The sequence below is a fragment of the Anopheles ziemanni genome, chromosome 3 (genome assembly GCF_943734765.1).
Source record: "Anopheles ziemanni chromosome 3, idAnoZiCoDA_A2_x.2, whole genome shotgun sequence".
Taxonomy (NCBI): Eukaryota; Metazoa; Arthropoda; class Insecta; order Diptera; family Culicidae; genus Anopheles; species Anopheles ziemanni.
The window spans coordinates 34579113-34603938 of record NC_080706.1 but is presented as its reverse complement, the minus strand read 5'-3'; the positions used below and the strand labels follow the sequence as shown (position 1 = coordinate 34603938).

The 24826-nt window shown below is 44.7% G+C and overlaps 3 protein-coding genes across 3 annotated transcripts; 2 read left to right on the top strand and 1 right to left on the bottom strand.

Moving 5' to 3' along the window:
• The first annotated feature begins 551 nt into the window (after nucleotides 1–551).
• Nucleotides 552–8208, top strand: LOC131288840 (WD repeat-containing and planar cell polarity effector protein fritz). Its single transcript, XM_058318018.1, has 7 exons — nucleotides 552–1304; nucleotides 3676–4417; nucleotides 4477–4683; nucleotides 4827–5649; nucleotides 5731–7499; nucleotides 7577–7754; nucleotides 7846–8208. The coding sequence occupies exons 1-7, from the start codon at nucleotides 1222–1224 to the stop codon at nucleotides 7935–7937; spliced, it is 3894 nt and encodes a 1297-aa protein (XP_058174001.1). The 5' UTR covers nucleotides 552–1221; the 3' UTR covers nucleotides 7938–8208.
• Nucleotides 8209–9631: 1423 nt separating this feature from the next.
• Nucleotides 9632–9973, top strand: LOC131288843 (uncharacterized). The gene is made up of 2 exons (XM_058318021.1): nucleotides 9632–9852; nucleotides 9892–9973. Exons 1-2 carry the CDS (start codon nucleotides 9656–9658, stop codon nucleotides 9896–9898), a joined length of 204 nt encoding a protein of 67 aa, XP_058174004.1. The 5' UTR covers nucleotides 9632–9655; the 3' UTR covers nucleotides 9899–9973.
• Nucleotides 9974–10206: 233 nt separating this feature from the next.
• On the bottom strand, nucleotides 10207–23742 carry LOC131288842 (3'-5' ssDNA/RNA exonuclease TatD). Its single transcript, XM_058318020.1, has 4 exons — nucleotides 23496–23742; nucleotides 11966–12314; nucleotides 11763–11874; nucleotides 10207–11678 (listed from the first exon to the last, which is right to left on the bottom strand). Exons 1-4 carry the CDS (start codon nucleotides 23626–23628, stop codon nucleotides 11367–11369), a joined length of 906 nt encoding a protein of 301 aa, XP_058174003.1. The 5' UTR covers nucleotides 23629–23742; the 3' UTR covers nucleotides 10207–11366.
• Between the last annotated feature and the right edge of the window lie 1084 nt (nucleotides 23743–24826).

The window sequence follows — 24826 nt, the reverse complement described above, 5'->3', positions numbered from 1 at the left end:
GTTTGCTTGTCATCAAAGCTTGTTGATCGTCTCGTGTGCCGGGAGTTTCAAAATATTCATTGCAGAATCGTCTGTATCTTTTTTCAAGTGTTCGAATGAAATCAGTAATAAATGAGTGCGTTTGTGATATTTGATACCATAGACTCATTATTCAAACGACTAGGCGAGACAGAACCTGTCGATAAACAACGACCCGGGGAACCAGCTGACCGTAAGTGTAAACAAAATAATGAAGTACTTTTCAACGAATTCAACAAAATGAGCTCAACAATGGCAGAAACAAAGTACAACTAAACCCGAAATGCAAACGTTACATGTCTTCTCAACAAATTGTTGTATCTATCATAGTTTTCACTGAGAGTCGTTTGATGAAACCGCTTTTTAAAATGTAGGTACAAATGCACGATCAATTATTTATCTGCAAACTGCAGCTACATTGTTGCGCGGTGTTTCACTCGCGGCAGATTGAATTCAATCCCAATCGTACCATGTAAACGGATTTCACCTGGTCGCGAAGGTGCGCGAGGCATTGTTACGGAATGATGCAACGATCGCTGGAGCCGGCAGGTGGAAATTCGCGGTTTCGGGCGGGGGAGAACCCACGGTCTACTCGCGATCGCGATCGCGTGAAACGCCAAACTGACAGCGGCACAGTCACAGTCAACCTACGGAACGCGTATAAAGATGGCTCCCTAATTGAGTCGCGCTCTCGGTTACATTCAACAGGTAGTCATAAATTCGGATCGTTCGCGGGAAGATCGCTTCATCGTGGATATGTGAAAAAGAAAGTGATCAAGTGTGTTGGTAAATTGAAAGCTAGAAGTTTATCTTACCCGTGTAGCCCGTGCAGCCCGTGCCTTCCGGGTCACACATTCCTCTTCCAAAGTGTTTTGTGTGGATATTTGAGTGTATTGGTTCAAAAACGATCAAATAATAATGATCGCCAAGGGCCACTTGTTGCTGCTGCTGCTGCATCGTCGTCAGCGACGGTATTGTCGGTGGAACTAGTGTACGTGAAAAAGGGTTCCCCGTTTTATCGTTGCCTCACCACGGTTCTTCAGTTCGAAGCGTCCTGTAAGAGAAGCGAGGCAATAAGGAAATAGCGAGCGGGCGACAGTGATGGCCAACCAAATGACGAGTCAAACGTGAAACGTGTTGCGTGCACCGTTGTTTACATACGAACCACCCGTCGTACCGTGCATCGCCCCTCTGAACCACACCATGTTAACGCTACTCACCGAACTGCGCTTCTGGTCCACCAGGGAGGACATCTGCATACAGGACACCGATCTTGGGACAACAAAGTAAGCGTCGTGATATGGAAGATAATCCTTGCTTCATCTCAGAGATAGAGTGTGTGTGGCGGGGCATGCTGCGTAAAAGTAGATTTCCTAATCGATTACGCACTCGTCTGCCGCGAGTTTGCGTTTTAATTATTTATTTATTTTTTTAAATTTCCCACCGTTTGCAACTGGCAAAGTCGTGCATCTTTCCATTAATTCTGCAGGCTCGGAATGTCTCGGAGATTGAATCAAAAGGAGGAAAAAAAAAGCACCGCGAGAGATTGCACTGCTCTTAATCTATTGTCTTTGGATGTGATGTTGTGACGGTTTCGCTTCCCTCTGGGTGGTTGGCATCTTCCCACTGCCTACTTTGCTTACTTTGGCGAACCCCAATGGGTGTGGGAAGTAAACGGCTCTATGTGTTGTAACGGCAGGCCAAAAAGCACAGCCTAAAACAAGGCACCACGAAAACCAAAATAGCAATACACGAAATCAGCTTTTTACGATGCGCTACTCCGCGAAGGGAGGTAGGCCGCAGCCCTCCATCCACACTGCCTGGAAAGGGAATATCCAGCTCCGCCAGCTTTAAATATGAAAAGTGTTTCAATCATTGTTTTCCCCGCTCCAACTAGCAAAATACACACAATTAAGGTGTGTTGAATAAAAAAAGATCGCCGCGTCCCCTTCGGAGCCGGAGGACGATCCAAGACGATCCATCTCAAATTATGAGTTTGTTTTTTGGTCGTTGTATAAATGTGCTGCTATGGAAGATTCAATGTTGGATGTAATGTTAATTTTTTTATTTAAGAAAGATCAGCTTTTGCTTTTCTACAATTTTAGTGAAATGAAACATTCTGTTTATGCAACGAAATGTGGCATCAGCATAGCCTGGTTTATGCTGCCACCGTATCATCAATCACGCTATAGAGCTCGATAACCACGCGAGCTTCTCGTTTACCAGCCAAGAGTGTGGAGTGCACACATATTTATGCTTTGACGATCGTCGTCGCCGCCGTCCGTATATATGCAATGTTGTTCAATGCTGTCGGTGGTGCAGTGCACCCTTTGCTCGACACAACAACAGCGGCCCGCGGACGATGCGGATGCGTGCGATCGTGATCTGCAATTAAAATGTACCGTTCGTTCATTATTATTATATACCACCCGATGGCCCAGCGGCGAACGGGGTGGCCCGGTAAAGGTCATTGCGAACGACACATGCACCCATGATCCATCCAGCCAGCAAACCCTTTCGTGGGCCCCACTCGTTGGCAAAGGGATATGTCCGCCAAGCTTCACTTGTTCATTCACATATCTGTACACTGCTACTATGTCGATGATAACGATCCTATAGTATATGATGGTATGGCCATGAAGAACGTGTGATAAGCGCAACAATGTATCGATTATGCAAATTGATTGTTTCATATCTTTGGAATTTCTTGATATATTTCGTCAAGTTATATAAATGTGCTTTAAATGTATTATAAACTTACTTATGTAACGAACTTTTCCAGCAAATACGTAATATGCGTGTAAAAGTTTTTTTTTTAATTTTCGGTACGATGTTCCAAAAATGATCATCCATTTGGAATGATCACATCAGCAGGTTCAACGCAGCAACGCAAAAAGAAGAATTTTTATTCTACAAATCATTTGTAGTAATGAACACAGTGGTTTGCAAATTGCTTGCGTATTGGAAATCAAGGGCTTATTCAATAAATTATTTATTTCTTTTAATTTTTTGTACAACCTACCATAAAAATGGGGTTCTTTAAAAATTTGTGTGATTGGCTTAGTTTTTTTCCATTTTTTATGAGTTCTTATAAACTGTAGAATCTTTTGATATTGGTAGTCAACATGTTCAATATATTAGAAAACTTGTAGTATTAGCTTTGTTTATGGATCAAAACATGGTGATATTTCTTAAAATCTAATAAACGTAAAGTATTGGCTAAGGAGCTAGTCAATAAATTATTGCCAAGACTACACATAACCTTCATAGACATGGAAATTTACAAAAATGAGAGTAAATTATGACACATTGACGCCAGCTGTCCTCTATCTTGAAAACGATTTATTATTTTCTTATGTAAAATGTTCAGATTCAATTGGTTTTGTATAAAAGTTGTGAAACACAATTGAGTTGGTGTACTAAGGCTTTTAAAAATGTTTAAGTTGGATCTCAGGAATGTTCGAATTGGCAACATTGCCTGTTAGAGTTTGTATTCAGCTTTCACACCCTAGTCAAGTTAAGTTTAACTTACCAACAATGTATACCTGGGATGGAAGTAACGAAGTTGAATACTGTGTTTACAAAAGCATGTGCACCGTCCACAAATTATATCCATCATGTGATATTGATTGCGCCTGCATCTACGGTATCTTGCAGATACTGCGAAAAAAAAGTCGATCCAAGCCGAACGGTGCTGATCGAAGGAAAACGAAGCTACTGTGAATCTCGCGGCCTCAAATGGAGTCTGGACAACAAGAAACCGAACAAATTGCGCCACTCGTTGCGGCTGCTAGAGGACGAGCTGCGACAGAAGCGACTGGTGTACTGCAAATGGAAGAACAGTGTCCTCCTGCAGCTGATGCTCGCCAACGGTCTGCTGGTGCACGTATCGATCAACCCGTTCACCGGGGACATCAACCGGATCTATTTCGACAAGTATCTGATCGGGAAGTTGATCTCCGAACACATCACCGACGTGGTGATCACACAGAACCACATCCTGGTGGCGTACAACGAGAATCAAATCACGTTCGTGCAGCTGCAGAAGCCGACCGCGAAGAAAAATAACCTCGAAAAGATTAGCCTAATGGATCCGAAGATCTACAACGTGCTGCTCAGCGGCACCGGCACGACCACGCGCAAGGTCCCGAAGCGCCTGGTATGCAGCAGCAGTCTCAACCTGGTTATCGTGTGGACCAAATCGTCCCAGAACGAGGTGTACCCGTGGCGTCCGACGGTGAAGGATCAGGATCGAGCAAACCTGCACGTGTACAAACTGAACGGGGCCCGGATGGAGCTGCTGTGCTACTACTGGACGGAGTACGATCCTATTTCCGTGGAGTTTTCGCTCATGAATGATTATCAGGTGCACTGCGTTGAGCAGAAGATCTCCAAGAAGGTATCTCCGATTGACTATTTTATCGTTTTGAACCCTGAAGCAGTATTTTTCTTTTTTAGGGAGAAGTCACGATCGACAGTTGCATTTATCAGATCAATAAAACCAAAATGCGCCGCGTCGCGGTTACCTCCATTCCGCTGCAGACACAGGTGTGCTGTAATGCTCTCAGCCCGGACCACGAGAAGCTTATGCTTGGTTGCATCGATGGCTCGATCGTTCTGTTCGATGAGGGCCGTGGTATAACGCATCTCGTAAAGGCCGCTTTTGTAAGTATTCCAGGATCACAGTATTGCTTCTACATGCTGAAGAATGCATTGATTTCATCCAAATTTCATATTTGTTTTGAAATTCGTGCTCAAAAAACTTATTTTGATGACCATAATTTTTACGATGCGTCCTACTTCCACAGATTCCCACATACGTGGCCTGGCACAGCGACTCCTCGGTGGTGATGATCGCGAACGAAAAGTGTCAACTGCAGTGCTTCGATATCGCGCTATCATGCGTCCGGATGCAGCTGCTGAGTGAATCCGAGGATGGCATACCGTCCGGCACGTACGATCTGTCCAACTACTTCCTCGGCCACCATGCACCGTCAATCAATTTGGCACGCTTGTGTTGGAGCAAAAAGCCGGAACTAGCGAACCACGGCGAAAAGTACGCGACGACCGATTCGTTTCTGTTCTGCGCCTTCGAGCAGGGTCCACTGGCGTGCGTACGGGTCGTCGGCGGTTCGGGGTTAAAAGGCGACGTACACACGTCCGGGCTGACGGCGGACGTGCTGGTGCACAAGTACATCTCGCTGAACCAGGTCGAAAAGGCGATCAACATCCTGCTCAGCCTTAACTGGGACACGTACGGGGCCATGTGTCTGCTGTCGCTGCATAGGATAGCGAACTACATTTTTAAGCAACCGCTCGGTACGGAGCGAGAACTGCAGCTGCAGAAGGCACTCGGGAGCTTTCTGGTGCCGGTCAAGTCGCTATGCTACGAGACGGAGCTCGAGTTTGGCGACCAGGTGAATGACATAACACTCAAGTTCTTCCACTACCTGCTACGGAACCGATCGTACAACAAAGCGTTTAGCTTGGCCATCGACATCAACGATGCGGACTTGTTTCTCAAGCTGCACGACAAGGCGAAAACGGACGGAGACGTAGAGCTTGCCAGGGAAGCATTACGGAAGGTGGATGACATTAACCGCATCTGCACCGATCGGAGCGACAGTGAACGTATGTTTGCAATGGAATATATTATCCGCAATTGTCACTTGATTTTGTTCACACATTAATTTCTTTCCGCTTTCCTTTTAGACTCGCTTTGCTCTAACTCGTCCTGCTCATTGTGTGCGGACAGTTTCGATGACGACGATGACGACGAGGACGAAGAAGAGACTAGGAACAATGGTGTCGAAGGCGAACGGACCACCGAGGACGAAGAAGAAATGGTCGGTGAGGTGGAGGACGATGCAGTTGAAGCAGATCACGGAAGAAGCGCAATTGTTCGAAGGCGGCCTGCGACGGCGACGAATGGAGTTAATGGGGGGGCTGACCATTACTCAATTCGAAAGGAAAGGACATTCCAGGACAAACAGCACCATTCACGGGCTGATGCCACCGAAGGTAGCTTCCGAACGTTTTCTACCTCCTCCGGCTCATCGAAGTCTTCCCAAATCCAACAATGGAATGAACAAAATGACCGTTCAAAGGCAAGGCACGCACTGGCGCATCCGCCGCTGCCTAAAACGGGCGAGCAACCGAGCAAACCGAGATTCGAAAGTCCTCCGCCGAGGGTCGCTCCTATCAGTGGAGGAGGTGCCTCTAGACTACCGCCCGCCAGTAATGGGAAAGAATTCTTCGTCCACCAAGATCGACCCCCGTTGCCGTACATTGCGAAGCCAAGCAAAACGCCCCAGCACAAACCAGTCGCACCACCATTTGCCATACAGCGCAGCCAGACGGCAATGGCGTTGAAACTCTCCAAACAGCAGCAGTCCCGGATGGTGGAAACGAAAATGAAAGGCAAATCGTTGAGTTCCAGCAATTTGCTGCTACTGGGTGATGAAGGGGGGGTCGCTTATGCACAGACGTCGGGTGGAATGGTAGCGCCAGGCCTTCCGCTCCATCGGCCGCGCAATCTTATGAATCCCCGAGAGAAAGCTGCCCGGTATCGGCTTTACTCCTCCACCGCCAACAGTCTGTCGATGGATCAGCTGGATGTTTCGACGAGCGCACTAGCGCACCGTGGTGTTCCCGTGGCGGCTTACGGTGGTGAGCCATCGCTAGCGAGTACCCGAACCGCCGGTCTACCCGCCTTCCACCACCCGGATCATCATATGCACCAGCTTCAATCGCAGCAGCAGCAGCAGCATATTGTAATCGATGTTGTTCCTAAGCCTTCAATGGGCGGTCCATTTGCGGGACCTTCTTCGTCATCGTCCTACGGGGTCGCGCAATCGTTGGCCGGTGGAGGGCTAGTTGGACCATCAGGCGCTCATAGCGTACTCGATCAGACGATCGGCATACCGTTAGTACAAGACGAACCGGACTTTGTGCGGCGTACGGTTGGTGGAGGAGCAGCACGCAAGCCGCCGCTACTGTCCGCCTCCTCGTCGTCGCCGTCGTCGTCGTGGTTCAACACCAGTGGCGGTGCACCGACAAGCAGCTCCAACAGCAACAATGCACCCCGAACCATCATCCACCAGTATCCGTTGATCTCCGGTAACATTCCTTCCAAATCCCAACTACAACAGCAGCAGCATCAGCAACCACCGTTTGAACTACAGCTTGCGACGGCCGGCACGGGCAAGTACGGGACGCGTAAAAAGTTGGACGCTCCAACGGCATCTATCCTCTCGAACAGCTCGAGTAGCGTTGGTGCACTCCAACCGTCGTCGGGAGCTGTCCGAAACGAAGGAGGAGGTCCAGGATCCGGAGCGATTAACCTGGCTGGAGGTGGTGGCGGCGGTGGTGGTAGCAGTGGTGCCTCGTCATCCTCGTCTGCCATCAACAGCACCAAACGAGACGGTGGAGAGAAGAATAAGGTCAAATTTTCCGACACCGTCACGGTAGCTGTCGTACCGGTAAGGATAGAGTAACACATACGACGCCGGCTGAACGTCGTTTTCTCAAGTAATACGATCGTTTTTTTTAACGGCAGGAGATACCCCGCAAAGAAAAGCTCATGGTAGAGAAGCTCCGAAAGCAACCGATGCCGCCAGGTCCGGTTGGGTACGGGGGGCCATTTCCCATCGCCGACCCGAAGCGTGAGCTGGCAGAAAGTTTACCCCTGTGCCATCCGAACGAGGATTATCTGAAGGATTTTACACCAATGCAAGGTACCATTCGTTCGATCGAGCTCGATCGATATAGATGCTTTGTGATACTGGCCAGTAGTGTGACATAAAATATTCCTTTCTTTGTTTCCAGATCTGATTGGCAATGGAAACGGTGAAATTGAGAAGAAAGAGGAAGAGAAGAAAATTCCCAACATCAAGGTGGTACACTTTGGTGTGGTTTAACGGCCGCAAAGTGCCCTGAGGGTTTTTCTTTGCGGCTGAACGAGGCAGTATTCCGTGTGTTGCTTTAGATTTAAAACTTTCTTTTGTAGATTCATTATCGGTGTATACTTGATTGTTGTTATCCGTCCGTCCAGTAAGTGTTATAACATCGCGGTTACAGTGCAAACATATATTTTGAATTGTATATTTATTATCATTCCTATTTGTTTAGAAGCAATAGAAGATAGATCATAGTTTATTTTTACGAGAAAATATCAATAAAATTACCTCTTATTGGGTACGAGCATGGCGAAAACGTTAATTTTAATTAATGGACCAGAGTGTACTAAATTGACTTGTAGCGTTTGCATTTTGGAAAAGCGGTTGAACGTTGCTGCGCAATTGAAGATTATTCATCTGCTGGTCATTCCGAGCTAATAATTTGAATTTTAGATTCTCGCGTAAAACCATGTCGGTTTACTACGTTTTTATTCGTAAAACTTACACTTTTGCTGATCGCTTTAATAAAAATTTAATGCACGTGTGCTACACACCTTTTATTTAAAGATTGTGGGTATCTAAAGAATGATTCTTAGTTCGGAAATGTTATTAAGCTTAGAAATTCCAAACTGTCAGAATACCAAATTAAGATCGACAATTTAGTGATAGTACGAGTACTTTTCCATAAAAAGTATTTGTTCAATTATCTTTTAAAAAATCCTTTTTCGATTGGACACCACTGATATATTTGTCATGCAAGCGAACGTTTAATCGAATTCACTGTTTTTGGTGAGATCACAATTCTGCGTGAGTTCTCAGCGTGAGTTTGCATTTTGACAGTCATCTGTTGGCATTCTCAGCATTAGTGATGGGGAAACTGAATCCCTCCAGGGATTCGAATCTTTCGATTCAAATCCATTCTGAGATCCGGATCTTCGAATCCGAATCCCAATCCGTCATATCATAAATGCTCATCTAATGCCGATTTTTCATATGATGTGTTTAATTCAATGAATGATTTAAATAAGAATATCAGTAACGTTGACATTATTCTTCTAATTGCATTCAAACAACACGAGCAATCTAGTCCTTTTAGGGAATATGCAGACTAACTGATTTCATTTTTCCCGAGTTTCATCATCATCATGCAAACAAATCAATGTCGGTTTGGAAATTGTGTATCCTAATCTGAATCCCCAAAATCCGATTCAGAATCCGGTAAAAATGGTCTGGTCCTGATGAAATGGGCCTGGTTGGGTATAACAACTTGGATAATGGGCATTCTACTGTATTTCTTTGTAAAAAATAGGTTCCACTTGCAAATCGCGCTAAAAACTCAATCTATGTCCATTGGACATTCTATCTAGTGTTCGATTTGAGTAAACTTAAATCAATTACATTGTCTCTAGATCGACTAGTTAAGTGACTAATTCGACTCAAATCATTGTGAGTCGATTCAAACAGTTTAGGATCAAGTCATAATCGAATCAAATCGAGTCCCAAACCAATCAAATCTGATTCGAATCCTAATCGAATCAAATCTTTAGAATCCGTCAAATGGGACCCAAATCTTTAGAATGTCAGATGGGGTCGAATCTTTAGAATCCGTCTAGGGATCGAATCTTCGGATCTTCCGAATCTCGATTCTGCCACTACTCAGCACATTTGGTAAACAAACCTTTCCGGCTAGAATTAGTCCACAACACGCCGCTTGTGTTTTAGTTTCCAAGTTCGCTGCGATGGAGTCAAAGGCGGAGCAAAAACAATCAAAAATCGATAAAAAGAAACAATCTAAATTTTGTGCCGGTCGAGAAACTTTCGAAAGAATGAACTATCTCTACCAAGCCGCCATGCTGATGTCGGACAAAAATCCTCACCTTTCGGCATACTATGGAAAGTTAACGAAATCGATTGGCAAAAAGGCGGTTCTGCGGATGTGAGTTTACTGAATCCAACGCAAAAACTGTTTTTACAGAATATGATTGTTGTATATATTCTAGGGAACCTGCGATAAAGCGTACTCTATGCGTTCGGTGTAGTGTGCTATTAAATCCGGGCTATACAGCTGATGTCACCGAATATGCACGAAAGAAACTCCGCTACCTGCAAGTGGATTGCCAGCATTGTGGATATTCCAGACGGTTTTATAACCAAAAAAATCATGACCTATGGCTGGAAAACCCGGAGTCAGTTGTAGAAACCATGCGCTTCGAATAGAATCTTCAATGTTCTGTCCCATGATTTATTTGTGATATGCAACTAGTGCACCAGGTTATGAAATGATGGTTTTTACAAAAATAAATGATCCATTTATTGAGCTACTATTTTCAATAACTTATACACGAACAAACAGTGTTACACTTTATACAATCAAATGTTACATTAGCGTAGCTTATTTGAGATATATAAAGTATGGCACTTCTAGCACTCATCGGCTAGATTATTGCTGGTTTTGATTACGATTCTATGTTACGTTTGGAACCACCCGAACATGCATTGACGAACAGATGCCGCCACACTGATACATGGTTTTAACATCAGGCACCAATCTTTCTCCGTCCAATAGTAACTTTGGCTCACAGGGGGCAATCGCCTTGGAAGACCACCTAGCTAATTCTTTCAAACTTCCGTTCCGCGTACTATAGTGGAGCTGGTTCCCTTTAGATGCCCTTCGTTCGCGTGCCAAGGGAATAGCCTGGGTAGATTATTGTGCCTCATTTTCCACCGTCGTTCCTGTTCGCTATATATCTTGCTCATGATTTATGCCATGACGATTCTGCTATGTTCAGTCTTTCGCTTGATTTCATATTCATAACATTTTGTTGCTAAACATCTAACATTACAAACCGCCGATACAAACTAACTAGCGTTACATCTAACAGTGCATGAGAGGAGAAAGTGGTAGCGAGAATATATATCTATGTAGTACGAGCGTTTCGGGAAAAGGTAAGAGAAAAAGGGGGAAACAATCCATTTCCAACTGTACGCGAACACGTGGATCGATCGCGTACTCGAGAAATGTACGTTTAACTTTATCTTTATCACCCATAAGTTTCCTAATATCGCAAAACGAAAATATGTTTAACAAAAGTACATCCTAACGGACTGATAACATGGTTCTTCCACCGCTGGCGAGCGTTCCCTTCGTCGCCATCGGGGGACGAGAAATGAAAAACATGATAACTGTTTCCCATTCAAACATTAAGCACGCAGCAGCAGAGTGGCAAAGCGCCGCCAGCCGCTGCGAGGGAAAGTTTACACTCCCTGGCGTATAAAGGACGTTGCGCGCCACATTGGGGCTGAATGGGAAAGCTAATGCAACTCCAACACAGTTGTTTTCCGTATCTAGCTACGCTCGGATAAATATCATCAACCAAGTGCTTTGGAAGATGTCGTTCGTTTCGGGTTGTTTTGTTTTTCGCTGGCTGCACAAGAAGACGCTCTGTGTGTTCACTGTGACAGTCCGAACAGTTTCAGCGCGTTGAAGGCGGTCGCGAGCGCCACATCTTCCGGTTTCTTGTTCATAAAGGCCGCTATCATTTCGACGACCGCCGGCAAACTGCACGGTTCATTGCGCTGGAAGGTGCAGTAGCGGTGCAGGTAGAGCAACGAACGCTCCGTCAGGCCACCCTTGACGTGCTGGGGCAGTTTGGAGGCGCGCGTGTTCGGGTACATGAACGGTGAATCGGTTTCGACCAGCAGACGTTCCATCGGTAGCCGGCCGTCCTCGAGCAGCTTCCGTACGCCCGTGTCGGATTTGTCCTGCGGGTAGAAAACCGGGAGAGTAACGTGATTAGAACGCGTATGCTGAAACATCCTTGCACCATGCACGTTCGGAACAATTACCTTGCACAAGTAACCGGTCAGCGAGATGTAGTAATCACGCTCCAAATACTTTAACGCCTCGTCGGTGGTACCCATGAAGCCGCGCACGATGATCGGCTGTGCTGGTTGGAATCTGTAAACACAACGGAAACGGAAACGTGTTGAGCGAGTGTTGGTAACACATTATACAAATATGCGTGTGCGTGTGCCACCCCAAATCTTACTTCGTAAGTATCTCCAAAACATCCTCCTGTGCCGATCGCTCGTGGATCAGTATGGGCTTCTGCAGTTCGCACGCCAGCTTTAGCTGTCGCTCGAAGATCTCCTTCTGCGTGCAGGGCTCGGAGAAGTCACGCTGGTAGTCGAGCCCGCACGGCCCGATGGCGACGCACTCCGGGGCGCTTGCCATGATCTGGAAGTCATGCCAACTGCTCGGTTCTTCGATGATCGATTTCGAATCGTGCGGGTGTATGCCGGCGGTTGAGTAGATAATTCCGGGGTAGATGCGGGTCAGCCGGAGTGCTTCCTTGCTCGATTTCACCGACGTTCCGGGGACCATGATTTTCTGCACACCTTCATATTTGTTATACAAAGCGGGGAAAAGGGCGAAACATTAAAAAAGGCCTGTTACACATTGGCAGCCGCTTGTAGGCTATTTTTAACACTAAACACATTACACCCACAGTGTGGTGGAAAATACTATTCAAAACTAATGCCACAACAAATGTGATGCGCGCAGTTACCAGTATATACATATTCGTGTGAAATATTACTTTTGCGATCGTCGATGTGCCCAAGTCAATGTCGGTTAAGTTTACAAAACAGGATTTACTGGATGGTCTGAATCGGAATTCGTTTTGAATCGGAGAACGTTAAAAAAAAAAATTTATGAGAAAGCCAAGCCAGGATTTATTATTATAGAGATATAACAGTGTTTACTAATTTTTCAAGCTTCAGTTTAAAACGTTTGCACATTTATCAATTGATCGCGGTACACACATTTCATTCAGTTCAATTTTACTCGATATCTTTATTTATAAAGTGAACAGCAAGTGGTAGAATATCCCTAATAAATGTCCTTTTAAAGCTTTCCTTTCGAAAATTTTATGTTTTTTATTCGATCTCAACTGCTTTTGTTACATCTTTCAGAAGGAAATCAATAATAAAAAGTTGATTAAAAAGATATTTTGATTAGAACACCGAATTGTTAATTTGTTCAAATGAATTCTTTGGTTATTTGATTCTTTTCACTGTCCTTCCCGCGTTTTACTCGGGCAATGTTTATTCGAACAAAAATGAAAATCAAATAAAACTCTATTAATATAGGTTGATCTATGTTCTACAAAAGCTAAGACTGTGAAAGGTTTAATATTCTCCATACTAACAACCAGTTTTGATTCTTCGCGCATCTCCGATAACAGGGACAGGAACTTCCCATGTGAAACCGGTTCCTAAGGTTTCGTTTCTTCTTGTTGGTTTCGGTTCTTTAGTTGTGTCCGTGTAGAACACGGAACGGCACAGTTGCTCCATTTTCTCAAGCAGAAAGTGCACGCAGAACCACAACATAAGCATTAAATGTACGACACGGTTTAGACGCGCCTTTCAAATCCGGACTCTATCAACAGTCGGTTAGTCGTCCAACCGAATCAAACATAAATATGAGCAAACCCGCCGTCTACCCCTGCACCTGTGCACTTGCCCCCATTCGTACCGGTATCAGTCTAGACATTTGCAGTGGTTAGAAATTATGCACCTTGTAAAACTTTATTTCGCGTGCGCCACTCTCCGTTCGCCAGTGAAGTTTAGTTTTTCCTCGACGGCCGCTTTCTTTCTCGCCCCTTGCGGACGAGAAGCGCCACACACATTTCATTCACCATTGGCAATGCAAATGTAGGTACACGGTTGCAGACAGCCGGATAGAAATTGGCTCGAGGAAAGCGTGCATTCTCGAGGAAGCCTCGAGCCAAACGGGGAAAAAAGCACACGACTTCAGAACCGTCGGAATAAAACGCGGAACGGAAAATCAATGGCCTCTTTGTGCCCTCCTGGGAAGGTGCATCGGTCGGCGTGAGTGTGTCTGTGTTTATGCCCGAGAATGGAAGGAAAAAAGCCGCATAAGACGCCCCAGGACCGCAGAGGATGAGTGCATTTTGTGGGGAATCGTACCGAGCACGTGGGGTTCACGGCTCTAGGCAATTCCAACTCCTACCGCTACATTTTCCCTCCGATTCGCGGACCTTTACATGTGACCTGGGAGGGGTTGTATTATTTTTTCTCGCCTCCGTCTTCTGTTGCCTACTCTATCGATCCCTAGCCGGGTCCGGCCCGAGAACTATAAACTAGTCTGTTGAACTTCGTCGTGTTCGAGTTATGTTGAGCGTGTCCATAACATCTGCTACGAATTTGCTATTTAATTCCAAATGGCTGGGGCAGTAAAATGCAACATTTTACCGAAGGAGTGAAATGCTGTCTAGGAATGTGGACAAGACTTGCTTGTTGCCGCCAAAGGTCGACCCCGTTCGACATGGCAAACGTCGCTTAAATATTGGATGAATGTGAACCACATTTTGCGCGTCTAGCAAGGGTGGTAAAAAACGTTGTCAGAAAAATCGGAACCAAACCAAATCGATCCGTACCCAACCTTCCTGGGGTTTGTCCTCGGTTTTAATTTTGTTAAACTAGCGACAACAATTTCGACGCATACAACGGTGAAAATATGAACCCAATGTCACATAATTTGCCCCGGAGTCCGCTCGAGAGTTTTGCTCCCAACCGCGCTGAATGGATGCACATTGTGCAACGTTACGGTCATTATGCACATCATCGCATGCACTTTTCCCCTCCTGCACAGGTGCCCATCGGTTATGTAATCCCCAAACGGGCGGACACCGGTATTGCCAAGGGGGAGGAAGGGGAGGCCTTCTAAAAATAATTCTCACCTTCCATTCGGCACCGCTCACTTACTTGAGCGTCCATTAATGTTTTCTTCCTGCCATTCAGGACAAGACACAATCGGTGGTCAACTGTTTCAACCTATTAAGCACCTCTCTTCTGTGGCAATTTTCGCACGGCCATTCACGGGCACGGTGGGAAGCAAACACCCATCAGACCATTTCAGGGTCGCGCGATCGTTCGCGGCCTGAACCAAAATCTAATACGAAATTTAATTTGAGTTTTACGGTTTCTTTACGAAAGGATGCGATCGATTGGACGTTATTCGCCGCCGAAAGCACGAGGTGTGTGGCAGTTTGTTGCTGGTTTTGGGTTGTTGATTTAAACCTCAATGTCACCGTCAATTTTATTGTGCTGCGGTTTAAGTTCATAAACTTTTGCCTTTATTAATTATAGACTACAACCGAAGGTGAGCCGAACACGAAGGACGTTTTGTGTATTAATTTCTTATTGGTTTTGCCCTTGGAAAACGGGACGTTTTGAGGCGTCGTTTGTCTAAAGCGCATACAATACCACGTGTAATGTTCATTACACTCCAAGAAAGTTCAGGCAGAGGAGGAGGAGGAGGCAGGAACGGGCCTCTTGGACTTGGAACAACGATGCCGTATGCAAAAAGGAGAACAACATTTAAAAACCTGTCGTACGACATTTAGGGACAAGGGGGGCACGATGCACCGATGGGGTAAAATGAATCGTGGATTTTTTTTTATTTGAATTATGCGAAACATATTACATGACTTATAAAGTAACATTGAACGTGTTTCATTGATCGTACGCGAATTTCACAATCTTACGTCTAATTTTCACAGGGGAAAAAACGAGATAAAACAAATTGATCACGAAACCATGTGACATTTTATCATCAGTTATACCGAGTGTTGAAATGAGATATCGCAATCGCGCTTAACTATTTGACACTGAAATTCTCTAAACTCGTCCAATATAGCTTTGATTAAATTAAATTGAGCTATGGTTGTACATATTTGTAATAAATTGTGTTTTGATACGTTTGGTTGCAAAACTACTTAATATTTGATGACAAAAAATTTGTTTTACCAAATTTTTGGTCAACTTTAAAGAAAATTTAAAAATCATATTTGCCGATAAATATATCAAACCTTTATAAATAGTACTAGTAGAATACATATAAACGGGATACGGTTTGATCCGATTTGGACCATTTTACCCCACAGTTTCCACGACGTATGAAAAAGAGAGATTTTAAAAGAATTGGTTTAAGTTACATGTTGCAATTTTAAACGTTGTTTTAATATTTTTGGTCAAAGAGATTTTAGAAATTGAAGTGCGAAATCAATGCCGCATAAGGGTTCCATATTACCTCCCGGTACCTTACACCACCACAAAGGTGATACGGAATATACTACCATGCACCATAAAAAGCACCATATTTGGAAGTGATCGCGTCAGGTCGTTGGTTGGTAGCATCGTCGGATCATTCTTCCTCTACCGGCGCAAAACCAGTTTATGAGCTGACATAGTGGGATTGGATTTCACCTAGAACTGGGTTGCGGAGAGTCGATGAACGATGCGGGTTTGCAAATTGTTGCATAATCACGCGAAAGATATACAAAATAAAACGCACTCCGTTTCCTCGCAGTACGTTTGGGGGGAAAGTTTCATTTATACGTTTAAAATTCATTGTTGAGGTGACTCTGGCCCAATTGCTTCAAAATTAAATTTAATGTTGTTAGTGAACGAGGTTAGTTGACGTGGTCAAACAGAACGAGAAACGCATCATCAAGCCGTGCGTGCTCGAGTTACCCTTACTTTTATATACCCCTTTGCTGTGCATCTTCACGGGTGCATTCCTTTGGTCGAGTGTCACGGTCTTGATTGAATTTAATTTTCGTCCCCCAACGACTTCCCCTTAGCCACAACACGCAGGTTCCATTCAGCTCACTCAAGTGGACACAGAGGGCGAAACATTCCTTCACGCGCCGAACGTTTCCAGATGGAAATCGTCATATATCGCTTCTTCGGTAAAACAAGTCAAACCATCGAACGTCCATAAAAATGCATCAATTTACGCGAGCCAATGGGCTGGGTGGGTTTCGAGTGTCCCCCAGGGGGGGGATTTGTTCGTGATTCAGTTTCACACCCGCGGTCATGGGATGGCGGCCATAAGGAAGGTCTCCCTTGCTGCTCCCTTAAATTGCTTCCGATCCGGGGGTTCGCGGGACGACGGTTACGTTCCATTCGTCGTTTCGTTCGTGCCGGGAATGGTTGAAATTCTAATTGTCAAGCGTCGTCTACCCGTAAGTCTCGGGGTGCAGGGTCAATGCAGCGTTCCCAACGAGTCGCCCGAGCATCTTCGAAGCCGCTTTTGTTTTGCGAATGTATAACACTTGAAAGTTGTCAAGAATGTTTATCTCCGTTCGGCATCGATCCCGGCCCACTCTAGACGCGTAGAATTTTTCCACTCGACGATCGATGCTGGTTGCAGAAATTTCCCTTCGTTGCTCTGGCGCGATTCGTAAACCATTGGCTTTGCGGTTCGGTTCTAAGGGACCACGGTGGCGGCCAAACAAACCAGAATGCGCATGAGCCTCGCACAGCGGGACGCGCGTTGTTTCTGGCCGAAAGCGGGTTTAAATTTAGAAATGCGATCATATGCGATCACAAACATCGCATCATACCGAGCGCAAAGTTAGAGGAACACTTTGCAATGGACGAGCAGCAAAATGTATGGATGACCTCAGAGTCGCACTTGCTCGTTTCCTTTCCCTTCTCTACTTCTACGGTTGAAAGTAAAACATTTGGTGCAGATCTAGACGGGAGGAGGTTGAAACAGTTTGAAATCATCTACTCTGTTTTGTATTTTTTGTATTCTGCTTTTGTGCGACGCCATGGGATGGTTCGTATTATTAAATCAATTTTGTTTTAAAAGTACCTTCATACTGCGTTGAATTGAACGGCACGTCAAAACAGTTGTTCATACTATGCTTCACGTTGTTTTGCAAAACGCGAAATTATTGGATAGTTTTATAAATTGATTACAGTACTATCGATGAAATGGTATAAAAGTATACATTTGCAATAACTTTAGTTACGATCCGTTTTTGTTTTTCAAAGGATAAAAATACCCAGCGTAAATAAAGTCCAGCGCATTGTGGAAAACAATTAATTATTCCAAAGAGTATGTGCGTTCGCATTTGATTGTTGTTCACGAAACTGTGGACTACTACCAACTAATTTATACTACCTTTATCAGAACGCATTTTGCAAAACAGGCTACACAAAAATAAATAAATTTGTGAAAATTAAAGGCAGCTTTGTTATCTGTTAAATTGTTTTTTTTTTCGTTATTTGTTTTTTTCCGGCGCGGTTTGAAAGCAAGTTTAATTTGCCTCTGACTAAGAATGCTTTTTTTATGCCTTATCATTAAAAAGGAGGAATCGGGCCAATCATTTTCTCATGGTGTTGCTCAATAACCTATTTCAACCCATGAGTTTGATAAATTCTTCTTCCAACAATCATAAGGCGGTTTCAGGACTTTAGTTACACTCAGTATATAAATAAATCAGTAAATAAATAAATAAATAAAATAAAATAGCTCTTTTAAATGGTTTGAATACTTTTCGTGTGGCATTTGTGCGAAACAATAGTAAACTTATTCACAGCAAACCCTTCACTTGCCAAAACTGGCATTTTAAATTTATAATTCTTGGTTTACGGGTTGCTCTACTAATGGTGGGTAATGAAATATTCTCTACTGCTCATGAGTGATAATAATGTTTTTTTAACGTTACAATGTCGTACAGTGTCATATTTCTCATTCCAAATTAAACACGTGTATGAAATGTTACCATGTTTAATGTCGGGTGAGCAAAATTGAACCATTTTCATTCCAAATTCAACACACATTTCCAACGAGATGAATTTCCTACCGATTACCGACAACAAAAGAGTAAAGGCAACGACTCGCGAAGATAACTTTCGATCATTTGTTATTTCAAAACCTCGGACCTCACCTTTCCGGTGCCAGCATCAATTAACCCTATGCTATCGAAGACCGCAAGCAAGAAGCCGGTCGGTGGTACGGGAGTGAAACGGAAAAAACGAACCCCCGAACGGGTGACCGGTGGGCCGACGGAAACCCCAGCGCGTGGAAAAGCGCGTAACACAAGCGATATAAAAATTTCCTTTTTTTTTTTGAAAATTGAAAGTGCTACCGGCGGCGGCGGCGTGCGTTACCTTCCCCTGTCCGTGTGCAGGAAATAAACTGCATCCCAGACACGTGCTACCCCCCTCGATCACACCCCCTGGAACCCCTGAGACACGGCAGGAGGGAGGGTAATAGAGCATCATCATCGGGGTTGGTGGGGGGGGATGAAGATCGACGTGATTCCGCTTTTTTTTTTGTCCGTTTCATTTCACCCGCCAGTTGAAAGCGAAAATCAAACAGACATTTTTTTTTAGCCGGAATTGAGAAAAAAACGGAGAGCCACAGAAAAAGAAAAATCCGCCCAAGATGGTGGCTGGAAGTTGGGAATAATTCCATACGGTTACAACTGCACCGTGCGAAGCCGTTCAATTACGAAGCACTTAAGCATCACTAATGCGAACTTTCGGCCGGAGCAGAGAAGGAAAGATTGTATGGACGTGTGTGTGTCTTTGTGGAAGTCAGTGAGCTTTGACTCGCGGAAATGGTCACGTTTCGCGCTTGGATATCGAACAAGAAAAAAAAACGGACCAAAACCGGCGAAAAAAACCGGCCGAACCACTCTCCTCCTGATCGGGAGCTGCGAAGACGGCCGTGCGTTTCCTTTCGTGTTTCCGAAGCCGGCCTTTTCTTTCGATCGATATGACACTCCGAACAGAATAAGCATTACCATTAAATGGTGAAAATGGGCTGCCGAGCGGACATGCCGAGCTTTCTCACTTTTTCCGGGGGGTTGTGTAAATGAGAGAAATGGTAACATTTAACAAGTTACATTGAGTTGCGATCGTAGACAAATTTCCATTTATATTTAATACACTCGTACAAGCGTTGTTTAATCACTGAAGCTGCTTCGCCTTCCAAGTACGGGTGCGAAAAATGGGAGTGACTAATCGGTTGAACTTCAAACAAGGCTAATTGAGTCACTCATGCACTATATTTGTACAACGTGCCGCACCACGCGTCGTCCGCATCATCGCTCTCAATCTCGAGATTTATTAGCATAGGCCAAAGGAATGTTCACGGCCCATCGGCAATGTGTGCCGGCACCGTGGGCTACAAGTGGGTATTTTTCGTTTGCCACCTCGGCGTGATCCACGCGGTGTGTGCGTTCGAACATAATTTGCACCTAGCGGAGCATGACATAAAATAACATTCATCCGTCCAGCTACGAGAGTGGCAGGAAGTTGGTGTGATGCTTCCCAGTCGCTGCAAAAGATCTAGTTCTGGCTCGAATACCACGCTCGAACCAGTTGGCATGGTTCAGATACCGACTATGAGAGGTGTATGCTGGGCCGGTATGCTGCAAAGTATGCCGCACCCAACCAAAACACGGCGATCATCTGCATGGAACGGTTTGGAGAACATTACGCAACGGAACTACGACGGTGGGAGCCGTAGGTGGGAGAAAATGCACAGCCGGTGCGCTTGTAATGCGCTAATTAGACAGATGATTTCTTCATCAGCTACAATGTAAAGCTGTATTTCCCTGCGCCCCGAGGAAGTCGTTCATTTGCCGCCCAGTTGCGTAGTTGAGTCATCCCGTAAATCGTTACGGAAGGCAGTTTTATTGTCGACGAGGGGGGACGAGGTTTTATTGTCGCCGGGACGGCGACGAGACGGCACTGCGCCACGCTTCATTCGGCCCCGGGCATTCAATCGAGCAAACATAATGCCAAAAACGCATCTAAGCATAAACATGAGTGAGTTATGAATATTCAATCGTTACCGCGTTCCCCACCACCACCTACCGTACAATTAGGGATACAAATTGCCTCATTCAATTGCTATCATTTGAACAAAATGAACGACCAGACTTTCCACAATCCATTCGATCAGGAAGTGATATTTTTCTTTCCAAATGTACCGACGAGTGACACACGATCGGATAACAGCATCTCCGTCAATCATAAAATATTTTTAAAAGCAACACAAAAAAGTCACAATTATCTAGTCGTGATTATAATCATTTAGATTGCAATCAGCTTTACATTAACACACGCCACAAACGTTCACTCTTAACAGTTCCGGAACAGGGTCTATTTTATATCTAGGGCTGATTTTATCCGGTCCGTAAGAAAATGTTAATGCAACATAATAAAAAAATAATCTCAACACTTGACGAATTTGTTCACAACATTACTTCTTCTTCTTGGCGTAACGACCTTGTTGATCATGCCTGCTTCCGTTAAGGGCTTACTAGACTTTTTCCCTTTTTGTAAGTGGATAGTCAGTCCTCTCATACGGGGGGAGGGTCCGGTCTCGGTTAGAATTCGAACCCACGCCGTCGAGGTGATGAGTCCCAACGCCTGTGGGCCGATTTTTTAACTCCCGATTCAAAGAATATAATTTATATTATCAAAAAATATACCTCACAATATTCAAAACTTCACGTAGTTGAGACATTTTCATTACTGATAGTACGCTAATCAAACCTTGATGTGGTAAAAATTTGAGTAGAGGATTAATTTCATGTGTAATTGAAGAAATTAATTTACAGTACAACGAACAAAAATGTATGTGTTGAAAATCTACAAACATTTTGTATCAAGACTTTTCCGCATCCATGTTTAGTGAGTCTGTTCTGTGAGATCGTACTCGTATCTTTCGAATTTATAAAATTTTTGAAAAGTTTTATATTAATTTGAATTATTACGAATAGAACAACATCCCCTTTGGACTCTTTATGTGAGCAAAATGGACTAATAGCAACATTACTATTATTCTTTAAATAAAACAAAATTTGCTTTTAAACACTCTTCATAAGAGAGGTTTGGTTTAATATAAACTGCATGTGATCAAAAGGTTTAATGGAATAATAAAGCGAAATGAAGAAAAAAAAACTGTATTCAAGATAACAACTACAACAATTGAACATTAAAATTAGGCTTTCACAGCTTGCAACGGCCCACAGACAAACCCTCCCATCGCTCCGATACCCCATCGGGTGATAACAATGCTAAAATTAGGCATATTACAAAAATAGTTCCACTTAAGCTTGCGTTTTAATGGGCTGCTTGTTGGCGGGCGGAAAACTATTCCTTCCGGAGTCAGGTGTTTATGACGGTGTCATTCCACCCTGGCCATCCCGTACCTCCCTCTATCACCGTCGCGCAACGCACACCGAACGTACGCAAGAAGTCACGGAAGCTGAAATTAATGGCCCAGCGCCACCATCGCCACACCCCTCGCCTCCCGCCGTCGGTCTTTTCGTGCGACCCGCAAACCAAACCCGACGTGACGTTCACGAAAAACTTTCACGTGTGCGCACGCGGGCAGCAAAATTTCGATACTCGCCCCCCAAACAGCTGACGATTGCGTGAGCACAGTTGGCCACGACTATTCCTCGGAGGGCGGAAAAACACACACCACCCCTCGGTTGGTATCCGTTCGTTACGCACGAAAATTGGCCCGAGCATCACGCGCGCGCATAAGTTCACGATCAGCTAGCCTCGAGAAAGGCCAGCTCGTCGGACGCCGTCGATACTGTTGTTGACTGTAACAAAATTTATGATAAACAAACGCTCTCGCCAGGACGATAAGTACGACTGGTCGGAAAAGGGTAGTAGGGAGATAAAACCCACCAGCGGGGCAGTATGTACCCCTAGCCAAAGAACCATGTCAAATATTGTCCACTAATATTTCACATCGTTACTTTATGGGAACTGTGTACGTTGTGGTACACATTACATACGATGGGGGAATTTTGTTTTTGCTAAAAAATACTCCTTCTTCCACAGAAGCTTTAAAATAACTGAATATTTTACCGAAGATTCTAAACTATTTTTCAAATGGCATTTTAGCTCATTTATTGTTCAAACGCTATTGATACGTTGCCAGAAAAACATAGAATGAATCATTTTTTTAGGTCAAACAAGATTTAGATTCTTAGAAAAAAACGAATTAGTTTGTGTTCGTAAAAATATGTTTTTAACTCATTAAATTTGTTGTTTTAGTTCTAATGTTACCCGATTCGGTAAGCTTTTGATCAAACAAGATCAAGTATATTTTTTCTGATATAAAAAAAACTGTCCACTTCTTGAGAACCATTTGGTTCGTTTGAGATTATTTTTCGAAACGGGGAGGGTGCTTTATTGCCCTACGTTACCTCAACTGTGACGCATTAAAAACTTTGTTGCCTTTGTCAGATCTTTCAGTAGTTCTAACTGCGTAAAATATTTAGCAATAGAGAAACCGCCAACAAGTACCGTGAAACGGTTACTCCAAGGATACCCAACGTTTAGCCCCAACCATCAACCCTAATGCCAACATTTTCAATGCGCAAAATGTGGTTTTCCCATTCGGTTGTTTTCCATTCCAGCAACTTTCCCTCCGTAATTTGGTGAGGACAAACCGCCCGGAGGGCAGCCTTTGCCGGTGGTACATCTTGTGCTCGGTACAACACGATACGAGCGCCCGGTTTCCCTGATATGGCGGTGTTCTATATACGCGCGCCATAAAAAGTGGCACACACGGCGATAAGATTAGTTTCTATCATTACTACTCCCGGACGCCCCTAGCTCTAGCTCGCGGAGGAGACAAAAAGGAGGTGTCCCTTTTGCAGCGTGCGACTGGGGATGTTTTACCCCGTTCGAGGGGGGAAGCGCTCTGGAACTACTCACCGGAATCTTTAGCCCGCTGTATCACCGAGTCCAGGTCGCGGATGTACTTTTTGTTGGTCAGGTTCGCACCGACGTCCACGACGATCAGATTCTCGTAGCAGTGCTTCATTTCGTCGTCGTGCATGTTGGCCATGATGATGGATACCGTCGGTAGGGTGCGTTCGAACCTGTTCGCGAATCACGGTTCGGCGGGCAATCCAGGAATGTTGTGTGGTCGTTTACTTCCGTGCGGTTGTCGTCGAACGTTTTTTTTCGGCGAGCTGGCGGTTGGCGGAAGCTCAATGTATGCAGGGCCCTCGCGTGATGACAAATCGTTTCGATCGAATGTTAGGGCACCAGAATCATGAACACGGGAAACAGCGTGTCGTTGTTTTATCGGGTTTCGGTTTCGATGACTCCTTTTTTTATTTTGCTTCCAACTGTCAACAAACACCAGCACCGGAAAGTGGATCAAATCGATAAGAACTGCGTTGTTTGGTGATGGAGCCAGAAGTGATTCGGCGGAAGGGCACGAATGGGTATCGATAAGGGGATGGGTTTTGCGTAAGAAATTGCACGATGAAAACGATCACAAACGAGGAAAACCGCAGCTCAGCAGCAGCAGCAGTTGGCGCACACTTTGCGAAACGTGGACGAACGTGAGACTGCGGCCTCAGAAAACCCCAAAAACCGCACCACTTTCAACAACACTCCGAGGGCACGCCACGGCACTCGGCGGAGACGAATAAAACCAACACCAGATGATGGGGCGGATGAAAATTGTCAAAGAGATGGTGGGGAAGGAGAGGCCCGAGAACTTGGCGCCAGGAGGCAAAAGTACTAAAGAGAAGCAAAAAAAAAAACACACTAGAAACAACCCCAAACGTTGGGTCAAACGAAATGGCGTAAAAAATAAATAACAAGTAGGCAGTTTTGTTTTGTTTTGTTTTGTGTTTGCTTTCCTGCCGTTTTTTTCCTCCCTGCAGAAGACAAGTTACGTTGCAGTCGCTCGCACTGATGATGGTCGTTTCTGGGCTTTCACTCCCTTTTCCTTTTGGCCGAATTTTTCGCTCAATGTCACGAACTTGATGTTCGCCGTGGGCCGGTTTTTTTTCTTTTGCGTTCTGATGAAGATCGCGTTCAGTTAAATGCTTCGTCGCTTCTTAGTTTTTTCGTGTCGATCGCCCAACGTTAATCGCGCACTGCTGATGCTGCTGCTGCCGATGCGATCGTGGTGTTTTGAAAGTACCCGTGTCGATCCCGTTCAGCAATATTGCGTGACACAGCCGTGGTAAGAACCGCGAGGGAAATTAGCACAGTGCGGATTTTGTTGAATATCAAATATGTAGGTA